This window comes from Branchiostoma belcheri, unplaced genomic scaffold (genome assembly GCF_001625305.1).
Source record: "Branchiostoma belcheri isolate BF01 breed outbred unplaced genomic scaffold, Haploidv18h27 scaffold15, whole genome shotgun sequence".
Lineage (NCBI taxonomy): Eukaryota > Metazoa > Chordata > Leptocardii > Amphioxiformes > Branchiostomatidae > Branchiostoma > Branchiostoma belcheri.
The window spans coordinates 517831-533127 of record NW_017802935.1 but is presented as its reverse complement, the minus strand read 5'-3'; the positions used below and the strand labels follow the sequence as shown (position 1 = coordinate 533127).

At 40.2% G+C, this 15297-nt stretch overlaps 1 protein-coding gene across 2 annotated transcripts; it reads right to left on the bottom strand.

Moving 5' to 3' along the window:
• Positions 1 to 4184: 4184 nt before the first annotated feature.
• LOC109465366 (U11/U12 small nuclear ribonucleoprotein 48 kDa protein-like) lies at positions 4185 to 14993 on the bottom strand. 2 transcript variants are annotated; one of them, XM_019762581.1, is made up of 10 exons: positions 14707 to 14993; positions 11856 to 11966; positions 11314 to 11380; positions 10542 to 10603; positions 9854 to 9911; positions 7390 to 7466; positions 7144 to 7231; positions 6184 to 6305; positions 5140 to 5237; positions 4185 to 4588 (listed from the first exon to the last, which is right to left on the bottom strand). In XM_019762581.1, the coding sequence occupies exons 1-10, from the start codon at positions 14824 to 14826 to the stop codon at positions 4408 to 4410; spliced, it is 984 nt and encodes a 327-aa protein (XP_019618140.1). In that variant the 5' UTR covers positions 14827 to 14993; the 3' UTR covers positions 4185 to 4407. The 2 variants fall into 2 exon arrangements, with proteins under 2 accessions (XP_019618140.1, XP_019618139.1); XM_019762580.1 differs by lacking the exon at positions 7144 to 7231 and having other exon boundaries at positions 7302 to 7466.
• Positions 14994 to 15297: the final 304 nt, after the last annotated feature.

Genomic DNA, 15297 nt, shown 5'->3' with positions numbered 1-15297 from the left:
CCACCCACAGTCGTCGTACCCGGTAGGTTAACTAGCCTCTACCAGCTTCAGAAGGCGGCTGGAAAGAGTCGAAAATAAAGAGATAGCATACAGGGGGACTTTTTCCGCTAGAGAGTACATTTCTTGGTACCCTCCTTGGTCGTAGGATTGTCGCACGGATCGCAAATTGACGACATTCTTTTTTCAGCTGTATTACGATAACGGTTGTCTTAGATCCTTGTCGGTCGGTGGCTGGTTCATTCACTGCCTAGTTCTATGACATTCTATGACATCGAAATCGTCATATTCCAAGCCCTTGTTAAAATGACATTGGGTCCCATTCTATTTGGTTACTAGTAGTATTCATTCACATTCGCAGCGTCTATTCAATGAGGTAAGAATCACCTTCTTGGTCTATTCAAGTCCAACGTAGCTAATGTTAAATGACGTGTGGAAAAAAACACATCACACAATATCGCCTATAAGTTCATGACCCGACATACTCGTACCAACAACAGGAAAGTCAATATAGGACGGTACCAAAAGTGCTGGCGGGGGTGCACAGGTTGCTGATACGCATTATTGAGGTTGATTATCTTAGCAGTCAGGTGTAAAAAAAAACGTTTGCCCATTGTAACATTCAGTCTACCTGTTCCTAGTTTGGGGAGAGTTTAATTTAATTTTTTTTTTTATTCTTACCAATTTTAGGAAGCCAAAACATTCAATGATTTGCAGTACAGATTGTTTCGTCAGTATGCATGGTGTTGGAAGAGGTTTTTCGTGATGTTTTGCTTATAAAAGGGGCGTACATGTACCTTGATACCTCAGGGTGGTTCAAAGTGTCATCGCTGTCGCCTTTGTACCGGTGTTTAGCCAAATACTTGAGCTGCCACATACGTGAGAGGTCAGGTGTTTAGGGCTGGGGTTAGGGTTAGGGTTGGGATCATTGTTCAGGGCTAGTAGACTTACGACTGGTAAGGTTTAGTCTCCCACATAACAACCAACCCTTGTCTCAGGTATATTGGAAACCCTTCTCTCCAAGCAGAGGTTTTGGGGGAATATAATGATCGTTAGCTTTTATTATGGCCGTTTTTTTGTCGCTACCCCCACCAACCGTCGGTGGCCGCGGACCTTCTCCTGCTAATTGATACTGCCTGGCCAATTTGATACTGTCTTTTTGCGACCGAGATGGATCTGCTTGGAGATTAGGAAACCCCCACGTAGTGTCTTGTATTTGGCAGGATCAGGTGTATGGCTTGACACCGGCGGTCGTTGTACCGGTTGTACCGGTTACAAATAAAGATGTGCGATTGTGCAGTCACGAGGGCCTGACAGTCATGACTTTGACTGCGGCAAAGGGGGGCAATGTAAACACCAGGTTATGTTTTGTCAGACCGACAACCATTCCATTATTTGTGATTTCACCAGGGCACTTTTCCTAATTGCCCGGATCCAGCCGAATAGATTGGATTCGATCCGGATCAAAGCCAACCTATTCGACTCGATCCGGACAATTCTATTCTTTAGTAGTGGGAAAAGGGTCACGCGCAGTATAGAGGCTTTTCATTGACGTTATATGTAATAACTATCATATGAATCTCGGCGACCAGGTGTTGGCGGGTAAGCTGATTATTAAGTAACATGTCAGACATGCACGTGTATTGTAATCCAACATGGCGGATGTGAAAAGCCTGTATAATATAATGTCAGCTAACTTAAACCACACTCAAAGACCGGCTCAGTAGTTTTCACAAGAGCTATCACATGGCGAGAGCTATGTCAAAACACACGGCGAGACACAAAATATGAAATGGACGTCATGGACCAAAGGAATTAGTCTCCTAAAAAATGTAATCATTTTCGACAATTTAAGACCTAACAGCATATCCAATTTCATGACAATCCATCCTTGCCTTCTTAAGTTATGCTGCTAAACCACAAACACGGTTACAAACGCTACGTACCAGACAGGGGCTAACCCCACCCCCACAGCACAACTTCAGTATACAAGCTGAAACTGTTTGCACACAGTTCGTATCCACCACATACATTGATACAATGCGACATAAGGTTGTGCCATACCTTGTCAGGGTACGGTGAGTCTTGTTCCCCTTTCTGTGACACAGCTAGGTTGTCCTGCTATTAAACATGCACCATATATGCATATGCACACGGCGATGTCTGTGCAGGAAATTTGGACCGAAACTTAAAGTCCACTTCCGCCCGGCCCCGAAGTAGCACCGAAAGTAGGGCACGGCCGACGCGCTGCGATTGGTCAACGAAGGGTGACGTCACGAAACAGCAACCGGCGGCCTCGTCCTAATCTCCAAGCAGATCATACGGTGGCAAGGCAGTAACCATTGGCCAGAGCATGGAGCTATATAAGGAACCTCCTTGGCCAGAGGAGTGTCCATTTATTTTAATAGCCACCTTCGATGGCCGTGCAAACTCCTCAGGCTAATGGGTACTGCATACTGTCTTACCATCGAAAGGGATCTGCTTGGAGATTAGCCTCGTCCCACGTCCTAAGTTCAGACGTAGACTCTTCCAGGCTCCGGCAATGGAAAGAGCAGAATTTGGCCAGAAAGACAGATATTAACATACCAGAGCAGTTGCTCTGCTATAATGGTCAACACAACTGTGATATATACCACTACATGTAGACGTTTCAGCTCTTATGTACTGTACAGTCACAAGGTGAACTTATACATTAAACCCACAACTCTCTACATCAGTGTCGGTGGCCTCATCACGCGGTTTCCAGTTCCAGAATAATCGTTTCCAGTGCTGACGACCACTTCCGCACTGGAATTCCAGGGCTCTCCACTGAAGTAGCCATTTTGCTGATTTTCTTTTGGTCACAGTATTGTGTCTATTCTCGTCTATTCTGCCAGTCTAGCATACATTTTTACCTCCATGAAAAATGGAGGTATTGTTTTTGGCGTGTCTGTCTGTATGTCTGTGTGTGTGTCTGTCTGTCTGTCTGTGTGTGTGTGTGTGTGTGTGTGTGTGTTTCCGCAACTTTGTAGTCAGCATAACTTCAGAACGCCTTTATGGATTGTGATGATATTTGGTATGATGGTAAGTCTTGGAAAGACAAAGGTCAAGGTCAAGTATGGGCCTCCTGGTGGATGACCTTGGTACTGCAGCAGAACTTCCGGTTTTTGTATCTTTTGTCCTGAACAAGCTATGGTCTTGACTTTTTGATGACAGATAGCGTATTCTGTCAGGAATAAGTGGCGTATGTTTGGTCTCCCTAGCAGCTTGTTCTGGAACTGCTGGTTAGTTTCTGGTAAAAACTTTCAAAACCAATAAGTCCAGATTGGAACAACGTATTTTCATCATTTTTGGTGTGTACGTACCTGAGAGACAGTTGTACATGATTACAGGCAAATTATGCAAATGAGGACTTAATTTGCATAATCAATGAGGAAATTCTATAATTACAGTGTTTCATATAATGGTACTGCTATACATGTAATCTATTTAATCTGTGGCAGGCGGAACATCAACAGATACCAATCATGCAAATGATGACCTAATTTGTATAATTAATGTGAAAATTCTGTGAAACCTTATTGGTGAATGATGGGAATTTTATACCTCGTAACATGTGTAAGTTACTTATATTAAAGGTTTGCATCGCTATGCATATATTATGTTAATTTAGAGGTTATTTGCATAATTAATGAGGACAAAGCAAGCCCATATTTCATGAAGGTATGAGATCTCGGAACTCTTGTTAATTGGATTGTACTTTTTTCGCTATACTACTTAGTAGTAAGATCGCATAATAAAGCTCACTCCCAGGAATAAAAAGGAATTGAACCTGTGGCCTCTCAATTTCTAGCCACCTGGCCATTTGATGCCATATTAACTGTAGTGGTGAATAATCTACAATTAAAAACACATCATGAGATTGCTTGTTGTATAAAAGGCACTTTTACTTCCATCAGTTTGTAACACAGCATTCAAAAGCTACTAGGAGTATATATGTCATTACAGGCTTTATCTTCATTTACTAACACAGAAATTTGTTTTTCTGCAACTTATTTATTTATTTATTTTCTCTGATTCAATACCAAGATGACTGTTGATGGCATGACAGCATATCCCATCCTCAGCAGTCCAACTGAGTTTCATTTTCTCCATTCCCTCCAATAAGTTTGTACTGGTAAATTTCTTCTGAAATACATGTATGCAGTCAAACGTCCTTCACCATTCCACAGCTCCTGACGGTAGCCCAAGACAGGAAGACCTGGCTACACCTCTGCTGCAAAGTCTGCCTTGTCCCCCCGACGACCAGTGTCGGTCATGGGACTAGATAGGTATGCAGTCAACCAAAACATCGGATGTGAAATCCACTGGTTGTTGAATAAAGAACCTCCTTATACAGTCTGGGATGACCAGATGAAATTATTCCCAAATCTAATGTCTGTGTTTCTTCCTCCTACTGGGACTCCGACTGCGGCTCTTGTCTCGAGACTTTTTGTGTTTGGAGTGCCGTTCCTCCCTGCGGTGGCGTTGGTACGGTCTGGGGCTGTCAGGTCGGCCATGCCGTCTGGGAGAGTCCACTCTCACAGCGGGGGAACTGGTTCTGTCACTGGATCTGTGGGACAAAAGTGTTAACTAACATTCATCTTAGGATCTTTGGGCATCAGAAAGGACTAAATTATTTCATACAAATGCAGTGCAATGAAAATGCAAATTGAAGACAAGTCACACACATGTGCATACACACACACACACACACACACACACACACTGTACACACATGCACACACATGCACACACACACACTCTCACACACACAAACACACCCTGACACACACACACTCTCACACACACACAAACACAAACACAGTCACACACACACTCACACAAACACACACACTCACACAAACACATATGCGCACACACACACACTCTCAAACACACACACACACACTCTCAAAAACACACACACACACACATGCACACACACACACACACACAAAGATGACACACAATCACTGTCACACATGCAAACACACACAAACACACACACTCACTCACTCACACACACACCACACAGTCATACACTCACAAACACACAAAGATGACACACAATCACTATCACACACGCAAACACACACACACACACACACATTCTAACTGTACCTGTTGTCAGTGCCAGAGCTGTTCCTTTCACTGTCATTACTCCCCCTGTTCATCTGCTCCAACATCTCCATCTGAGTCTCTATAACCTGCCTCATCACCTGGAACAAACCAGCAACAAGTTTTTTTTTTAAATGGAGAAAACAACTTCAAAGGTTTGTAAGATCTGTAAAGGAACTTTCTGTCTTCCGTGCTTTAGACATGCTTGTACACTGATGCTAAGGCTTGATGGCAGTCCGTCATTTGCCTCTATCCTATGGGTTGATGTTATGTACTACGTTAAGGCGGTGTAAGTCCTCCCTGTACCATTCTGATTTGTACAGTACTGATTTGTACATAGTCTTTCAACACTGACTGACAGAGAGATACTTTGGTATCTCCTTACCTGGATGTCTAACCTTCAACAGCATAAATCCTGACTGTAGTACTGCTCACTTAGAGTAAATTAGTTGCAGTTGATCAATGTTATACTGTAAATCTCTTTATGTTCGCGGTAGCAAAAGGGTTGGGTCTGAGAAAAAAAGGACATATTTGTGGCTGGCTAGTTGGGCTGCCCTGGCTGTGAGGGTTGAACAGCCAAACCAATAAAATTGTTTGCAGAACCAAAAGTACCACGAAAAAATTGTGAATTACAGTACTTTAGGCTGCACCAAGTAATTTTTATGGAATATGTCCTCTGGAGACCCTAAATCTAATGTGATAAATGCGAAATAAAACAAGGGCATAAAAAAGCAAGATACCTATATTTGAAATATGCGAAGGGATGACAAATGTTAGGACACAAATTGAATGAGAGAACACAGTGTAACAAGCAACGTGGAACTGCAGCAGCAGTTGTCATCCTGTCCTGTTTCTTCCCTTTAATCACATCTTCCCTCATCCCACTGTCCTGACTCTTTGGTCATAGTTACAAGAGGCAGAATTTCTTGTTTTTTTCTAGGAACAGGCCAAAATCAATGTGCACACAGAAGTCATTCATAATAGGAATTACTTGGTGTGGCCTTACACAACCATATTTAAGGCAAAGTTCTGTCTACTGTCTGTCACCTCTGTAGTTGACCTCTTGGTGATGTGGACGTTCTTGGCCCTGTAAGACTGTCTCCGCCGTTTGTAGTCCCTCAGCTCTGCCAGGATCTCCAGGTGACTCTTCGGACCTTTACTGTCATCATCTGAAACAAAAAACAATTAAACAACTATCACTCATTAGTAGCTAATTATCTATCAATCTTAAGGATGGTTGTTTCAGTATGAAAACAACTTATTTCTTCAGTTTTATTTTTGAGAAAGCCATTTGCTTACTTGTAACATAACAGCTGAACCAACAGACTTTTTTCTAATTTATTCCTTTTTTCCAGCCTTTCTTCCTCTTTCCTATCAGACAGCGGTTTACTCTAAGCAATATATTTCTTGAAAGTTTCTAGAAGAGATCTACCAACTAGGTTTCAAAAGACCCAACAACAGATTGCCATAAATGAATATGTGAAGCACATGAAACTCCTGAACATTGCCCGAGTTACATCATTTACAACTGTGAGCATGCTGCTGTTTGTTTGTTTGTGCTTGTTTGATTTATTACCATCTCCATTAGTGATGCGTAACTATTCTTCCTGGAATCTGTAACAAATTGTACAAAGTATAACTATTACAAACAACAGAAATACACAAAGCTTCGTACCTTGTTTTTGCACAGTCTCTGCCAGGTCTGCAGGAAGAGAGCTGTCCTCAGTGGAGAAGACCGATGTTCTGTTGTTAGCTTTGTTGGCCTGCTGGACCACAAAGTTGTGCGTGGCCATAATAACATAATACAAACTATAACTGTGGAAATATACATACCTTGTTTTTGCACCATTTCTGCCAGGTCTGCAGTAAGAGAACTGTCCTCAGCAGAGATGGCTGGTGTTCTGTTGTTTAAGCTTTGTTGGCCTGCTGCACCACATAGTTGTGCATGGCCATAATAACATAATACAAACCATAACTGTCACAGTGGAAATCCACAAAGCTTCGTACCTTGTTTTTGCACAGTCTCCGCCAGGTCTGCAGTAAGAGAACTGTCCTCAGCAGAGAAGGCCGATGTTCTGTTGTTGGCTTTGCTGGCCTGCTGGACCACATAGTTGTGCATGGCCATAATAACATAATACAAACTATAACTGTGGAAATATACATACCTTGTTTTTGCACAGTCTCCGCCAGGTCTGCAGTAAGAGAGCTGTCTTCAGCTGAGAAGGCCGATGTTCTGTTGTTGGCTTTGCTGGCCTGCTGCACCACATAGTTGTGCATGGCCAGTTTCTGTGCAGTTGTCAGTTCCTCATCTCTCAGGGGAAGGCTCCTCTCTTCAGTAGAACAGTGAAACAACGTTAGTCAGAACCCACTGCATGTACTAGTACCAGTTAACCGCCATATCATGAAAGTTCATCTGTGTTGGTAGTTACATGATTGTTTAGAGTTTAAAACTTTAGATCCAATACAAGATAATTCTCTCACGAAGAGGTTTTGACCAGTCACTCTGGTCTTTCTCAGTAGACTGACCCAGTGAGACTTGTCACATGGCTCCTTGTCACACTTCAAAGAAGCCGGGTGACAAGCCTCACTGGGTCAGTCTACTGAGAAAGACCAGAGTGACTGGTCGGAAGCTCTAAGTGAGAGAACTCTGTGTTCAATCAAAAGTTTTTAACTCTAAACCGTTAACTACTCCTGCTTGTATATGTAACGTACTACATGTACTAACATATCCTGCCAGGTCACATATCCTCCACTGTGTAAAAATGTGTTTAAGGAGATCTACAATTAAATGTCCCCATGTAAAATACACTCATGTTAATCTCTTAAACACAAAGTCTTTCAAAGTGTTGATTATGTGCAACCTGGCAGATGAACAGTAAAAGATGAACAGTAATGAAGGTAATAAAGAAAAAAAAATTGTTATACCAAAACAACTATCAGTCCTGTTAGCAGCCATCTCAAGTAATGGCTGATTTCATTGTTCTTCACGACTACCCAAAACTTTCCCATGCTTAATAAAGGGCTTACCCTTCCTTTAGCTGCCCACAAGTACAGGTGGAATATGTAGCACACTTTGAAGTTCTTTCCTTAAGTGCGTACCATGTTGCATTATATCACCTAAGATGACTCTTAGTCTTATCCTGTATCTGATACCATTACAGAATGCTGACCACACCAATTTATATCCTTGGTTCTCAGACATTTCAAGGTAAAAATATAGCAAGAATACATCATAAAAGCAGAGGGCAGGGAGGAAAACTTGAACATGAACGTCTTCACCCCATAAAACTGGGTGCATCAAGGCATAACCTGGTCCTTAAATAGCAGTATAGCCAAATGGAAAAGTATGTAAAATGTTATTATCTTGCAAAATGTCGGCCATTTCATACTCCACTGCACACGGAAAAGAAATCAAACTCAACAATAACTACAAATGTATATCTAGAGTAGCATTAGCATTACTTATTATCATTTTCACTGTTTATTTTTGTTATGATGTTTTTGCAATTAGCCCTCGGGCATGAATTTGCATTAGACTTTCTCATTAAAAATACACCTAGAGTGCATGTAGTAAGTTTTGTTTTCATATTACTTTCCCTCAGACTTTATTTTAAAAGATCTGAGAACCAACGAATCAAATTGGTGTGGCCTAAATTCTTGACATGTAGTTTAACAATGGCAGTAACATTTAGTCTTGGAAGGATATGCGAGGTATAGGATACAAGAGTTTTATAACAGTGTGATCATGAGGATGTGCACTGCAGACTCTACACTCACCACTTTGGCTGAAACACAACAGAGCACCGTGACAATCACATGAACCAGACAGTTTGAAAACTATCTATGGCCAGTCTGTATAAGATGGTACTTTATTCAACAACCAGTGGATACATACATTTGATATTTCAGTAACTATCTGTCTGTCACCTTCTTTAGTGCAACAATGACTACCCTGGAAGCCAGAACTCGTTTTCCGGGCCCACTAAAGCCCTTCGCCCGCTGGTGTAAATTACTGCTACGGGGGAGTCTAGCCCGGGGGGAGATTGGCTAGTTGTAGGGCCGAAACCTTCCCACGGGCTCAATTCCTCTGGCTGCCGAAGGAAACGGTTAGCGGCCCGTAAACTTGGCTGGCACCCAGGGTAACAATGACTGGTTCTGATTCATAGCTATAGAGCAGAACCATTATTGTTACCCGGAAGAGGGTGACAGACAGTTACCAAAACATCAGATGTGAAAATGGTTTTATTGAATAAAGAACTTGTTATACTGGCTCTTAAATAAGCTTGCCTACCTGATGAATTAGTCATATATCTATGGCCTTCTTTGGTAAACCTACACACTAAATCTATGCAAAGAAAACGAGCAAACTTCAATCTCATAATATATTATAAAACTTGGTTGTACAATCAAAAAACAAAAAATACTACACTTGTGCTGCAAAGCAAGCCAAATAATGTAAAGCTATAATAGCCTTGCATCACATAAAGATACCAGCACAAATTTGCAAAAATTCCATAAACCAATAACTTTCATGCAAATCATTGCAATTGCAAAAGATGTTGAAGTTGGATCTTGCATGGAAGGAACATGACTTGTAATGTATTACAAAACACCTCAGAACCCCTCCTTGAAACCCTCATCTGAAAAACATTTCAATTTATGATATTTAAATCATTTATAGTGTTACAAAACAGTTAATCCTGATCCTACAACCTACCTTCAGATGAAGCAGACGACACAGCCTGGGTAAAACTGGTCGTCTGTCTGTCTCTGCCCTGGGAAACAAAATAAGTAAAAAAAATTGGGTTTCTTAATCTTACTAATAACTAAATCAATAACAGTTTAGGTCTTTCCACAGAACTTTTCTTTCTGTAAACATCACACATATTTCCTACAGGCATGCTCACATGCCAATTCATAATCATATTAACATAAAAAATACCACCAAGGTTACATTTACTCAAGTAACTGGATAGATTTTGAAAAACAGTAAGATATTCCAGTCACTCATGAAAAGTACTGGATGCTGTCTGAAACATCTGACCAGTTTCAAAATCTATCCGCATCTGCTTGAATAACTCATTACTACTAGTATCTAGATGTTGTCATGATAATTCATAATCATAATAGATACCAAGATTACAGTTAAGCAACTTTTGAAAACGGTTCCAGTCCCATATTGCAGTCTCTGATAGAGTACTGGATGCTACTTGAAACTTTTTATCCGACTTTTTTTCAAAATCTGTCCAATTCCTTAAGTATTAAACTGTACATGTTACCTTGGCATTTCATTACTACCTATATGTCTAGAACTCTAACCTTCATTGGCAATATACTTGAAGAGTCTAGTGAAAAAAAATGTACTAAAATTATGTGTCAACAAAAATAGCAGACCAAGTTCTCACCTGATCCCGACTTGAACTTGAGGGAGGGCACTGAGAGATGACCTTCTCCTGCATCTCCCTGTCTACACAAGCAGAACTCATGTGAAAAGGAACTCTAACTTAAGGTAACATTTGCAAGGAAAATGCATATTAATGTTTACCTTCATTCTTACTCAAACACATTCATATTATATGGTGACAGGAGTCTACATCCCTCCTGCTAAAAATTGCAACATGTGGAACAATGTGGAACAATAACACATTGATGTAACCCAACACTTGTTACCATGGTGACAGACTCTGGTTCAGCTCATTGACCTTATTAAATTGAAGGAAAAAAAGGAAGAAGAAACACAGGAAGAAACAAAGCAAAAAAATGTTTTCCTTCTGCAAAAGTAAAAATAGCAATGACTTCTGTCAGCATAGCATAGATATTCATCATTGATAAAGTATTGTAACAGGTCTGTAGAATTTTTCAACTTTGCTTCATGTCACTTTAGATCAATACAGAATTGACTTGAAAATGAAATTTAGGATTTGTAACTGGAAAACCACCCTAACAGATTAACAGCATTCTTATCGGAGTTTCTATCAACAAAGACACTGATGAAGATCTCAACTGGTAGAATTGTGTAGATTGGAGTTTCTACCCCACATGCATGTAAGTTAATTGATGCAACCGAAATTGGTGTCAACAAGTCTATCTGAAGCCAATGTTCTTTGTAACTTGCTCTACCAGTGATAGCTGTTCCAGCCCCTATCTGCTGTAGCTGGTACTGCAGGCAACACTTACCGACCACGACTGGCACCACAGATGTAGACTTGGCGTAGTAGAACTCAGAGCTCTCCTTCATCCTCTCCTACAGGAGTAGAAAACATAAAACAGTTTTATAGATTCCAAGGCTGGGTTTCAGGCTACAAAAATGACTTAATTAAAGGAAAAACAAGTCAACTGAAAACAATGACTAAAAGAGATTTTATTTAAAAAACTGAAACAGGATTAGTCTTTTGAACTCCGTACATCTGAGTGCAATCCATTAAGTAGTATGTTCATTCTAGGACAAAATAATGTACAATACTGGTCTATTACACCGGTATACAAATCAAATAGGATGACACCCTGGCTGTTATATATATACATTTTTTTTGTATGGTAGACAACCCAGTGTTAACGTCACACTTCAAAGAAGCCATGTGACAAGCCTCACTGGGTCAGTCTACTGAGGAAGACCAGAGTGACTGGTCGAAAGCTCTAGGTGAGAGAACTTTTTTTGTGTTGGATCTTAAGTTTTAACTCTAAACAGGTAGACAACATGACTGTGCACATGTACAGACCCTCTCCTCAGCATCATACCCAGCCTTGGCCAGTCGGCAGTCCCTCACATGGTCTGCTAAGCTGGACGGTGGAACGCGGTGTGCAGAATTCAGTGGACACAACGCCAGGTCCTGAAACATTGCAATAATGGACTGAGCTGAACTGGATGTCAATGGTCGGCTGCTATGCGGGCATCTGCAAGTTTCCTCTATTTCTCTGTTGCTAGCAAAATCAGAGACTGTTTTTCACCGAGAGTTGGTTGTTGTACTAGTAATCTACAAAGAAACACATAATGTACAACACATAGACAGACACACACAGATACAAGTTACATACTGCAAGACAGATCTAGACATAGATTGACAGAAAGACAGACATAGGGGTACAACGTTAGGACTAGACATACATACGGCTGTTTCACAATTGAGTGTACCAAAAGGCTGTCACTTGTTGGAGTGAAAAATCAACTTTCATATACTTCAAAATTTATGTTGGCAATTCAAAGGTACATACTTTGGGCTTCATATCCTAAAATATCTCTGCACAACACTTCTCGGTCACTGTGATACAGGTCTTTTACATAATGGGTCATTAAGGGGTACGGACGGGACAACTGCAAGACTGTATGTAAAGTTACATAGAATATACCCAAATAAAGAACAAAAGATAAACACTATTCCATATTATCTTCCATTACTAGTATCCACAACACCAAAAAACTGACTTTGATTTGCAGTAACACCTTGCTGTGTCATTTTCTGGTCATTTATTATATTGCGAGGAAAACAACTTGCTGCCATTTCATGTTCAAGGAAAGGTCAAATACCAAATTTTCAAGTTCAGGCAATTTGGAAGCTTAACTCTGTTATTATTTCATTCTGTATATATTTCTACAAAAGGTTCTAGCTTATATATCTTGGAAACACATCAATGGACTTTTCAATGATCATTTTTATGATTGTATGTGGGGGTACGGACGGGACACAATGGGTCAGAAGACTGATACTGCAGGGACTTGTCCAAACCTTTTGAAGCACATTTATTCACTAATACCAGTGAAATGAAGTATCTACAAACACTGTAATAGTGTCTAGACTAAGGAAAAGGGACCTGGACATTCTAATTAGAATTTTCTGTATATTATAGTATGAACAGAAACTTTTTCTGGCTTATATAATTTAGGGCTTTCCTTAAAAATACAGCTGATGGTAGGTATTAAGGATCCTAATTACTAATGTTGCTAAAAAGGCTTTGGGAACATTAGTAACAGCATTAATAACATAATATAACATATCAGAACCTGTACATTTATATATTTGAGTGTGCTCAAAGAAAAGAATGGGGGGGGGGCGCTGCAGGATTTGTAGTCTAAATTCAGAGTTATTGGCAACCCTCCTCCCTTGAAGGAATCTTAATTTCTAGCATAGCTACAAAATGTACATGAACTGGTATGTTTTCTTTTAAACCTTGGCTTGTTAATACCTTTTTTCAGAGAACCAGAACAGTTCTCTAAAGTTGGTTCACATGCACGTGAGTCCGGAGTAGACAATGTCCACAAGAGCTTCCTCCGGGTGAAAGCAAATGTTGATGAATTCATTAAAAACTACTAATTTTAGTAAGGAGGACAAATGTTTGTATCTTTTAAGGTTTTACTATGAGTATTTCAAGCAATTGGAATGCCATTTTCCACAGTACTTGGCTAAAAACTAAAAGTGGGGGTACGGACGGGACAGGTGGGGGGTACGGACGGGACAGGGGTACGGACGGGACATTTGGGGGTTTGTTGTGCTATATCAGGCAAAGTCTTTATCACAGAAATGGTTTCTATGGTGGTTTGGTATATGCCAATAGAGACTTATAAGCCATCACAATTAGAAGCTTATAGTATTTACTTAATGTAGAAATCAAGAGGGGGTACGGACGGGACAAAATTTTTCGGAAAATGGCAGCCTGTACTTCAATCCTTAGCTGTGAGTCAGATGAAAGTAGGAATGATCTCATTCAATTTTTTTTCTCTTATATACATCATATTAAACCTTTACATGTCAAACTAGCACTTATAACAGCATAATTAAACAATGCTAAAGACCTTGCAATCTTTAAGTAAATATTTCATTAAATTGGTAACATGGGGGTAAAAGTGAAAAATAACCTTCCCGGCAAAAAAAAGGTGGTGTATCTTCAAAAATTGGTAACAAATCTCTAGTAAACATATGCCTGCTTGTACAAAATAAGAAATCTTAAGCTAGCAACCATATTTGTGATGTCTGCAGCAATGGTTAGAATGTGAAAAAACTGAATGACGGCTGGTAACACTGAAAATGGGGCATTTTTAAGTAAGATATTTGTCGATAGTTTCGCCGAATGTTGACCGATTTCCCTACTTTTTTTATTGTAATGTTCCTTGTCACACCAGCTTTTGGGAAATATAAGTCTGAAACATCAATATATCATGTAGACTTTCTTATCAACTGGTAACATGTGGAAAAGTAAATGGGTACACTCAATTGTGAAACAGCCGATAACGTTACATATCATGTAGTACACATAATAACGTTACATACACACATGTACAGCTAGACATACAAGTTATATAGCAAGTTAAACACTTGATAAGACATACATAATATATAGAACATGAGGGCAATGAAATAAAGCCTGATTCAACTTCAAGATTCGTCATAGCTACTAGTAAATAAATTATTTTTATTTTTACACGTTTCAACGTTACAGAGACAAAGAGACAGTCATCTTGACTTTATTTATTAGTCCTGTGGCCTAGCTATAGCCTTTACAGACTGTACTTTTGTCATGAATTCGGAAGTCTGGTCACCATTCAGTGTGGACCACAAAACTTATGCATATACTTACAACGTCGGATGTTTTCTCGTCCGTCCACCCGAGCCTCTGCAGAACGCCGCTCAGTCTGGTGCTGCTACCGTCCAGGTAACACGACAGTTCAGCCAGCTGGTCTTCTCTCGTCTCGTGCATGGTTCTGTACGTTAGCTTACGAATTTCGGAAGTTCCTATGTAAAACAGAGCTTCTCTTGATTACTATAACAGTGTTGGTGAGGCCGCAGACGTTACATTACGTCAGAAAAACGGAGAAGAAAGACCTTTTCTCACGCCTGAAAACAATTTTCAGATCGCGACGGCCATCTTGGGAATATCTCACTCGGAAATAGGGGGTGTTTTGCTGAAGTTGACATTAGCAAACGGGTTATTTTTCAGCTGAGAGAGAAAAATCGTATTCTTTAAACCCGGAGATATATTCTTTTCAATTATAAATTAGCTTTCGTTTACTACATACGTAAAATATCATATCTTACATATTAGTAGAAATAACTTTTCACTTTTCTACCCTTGCCACACATGGACTGGCCCTATTCTAAAACTGGCGTGTTCGCGCCGTCTAGTTGCGCCACTCGTTTGTTAACGGTGGTACTGCAGGTGTACTCTGCT

Coding starts and splice junctions, on each gene's coding strand:
- LOC109465366 (XM_019762580.1), bottom strand. CDS start 14,826: ATGCACGAGACGAGAGAAGACCAGCTGGCTGAACTGTCGTGTTACCTG. Junction 9,912..10,541: donor CAAGTTCAAGTCGGGATCAG/GTGAGAACTTGG, acceptor TTTGTTTCCCAG/GGCAGAGACAGACAGACGAC. Junction 4,589..5,139: donor AGCTCTGGCACTGACAACAG/GTACAGTTAGAA, acceptor TTTGTCCCACAG/ATCCAGTGACAGAACCAGTT.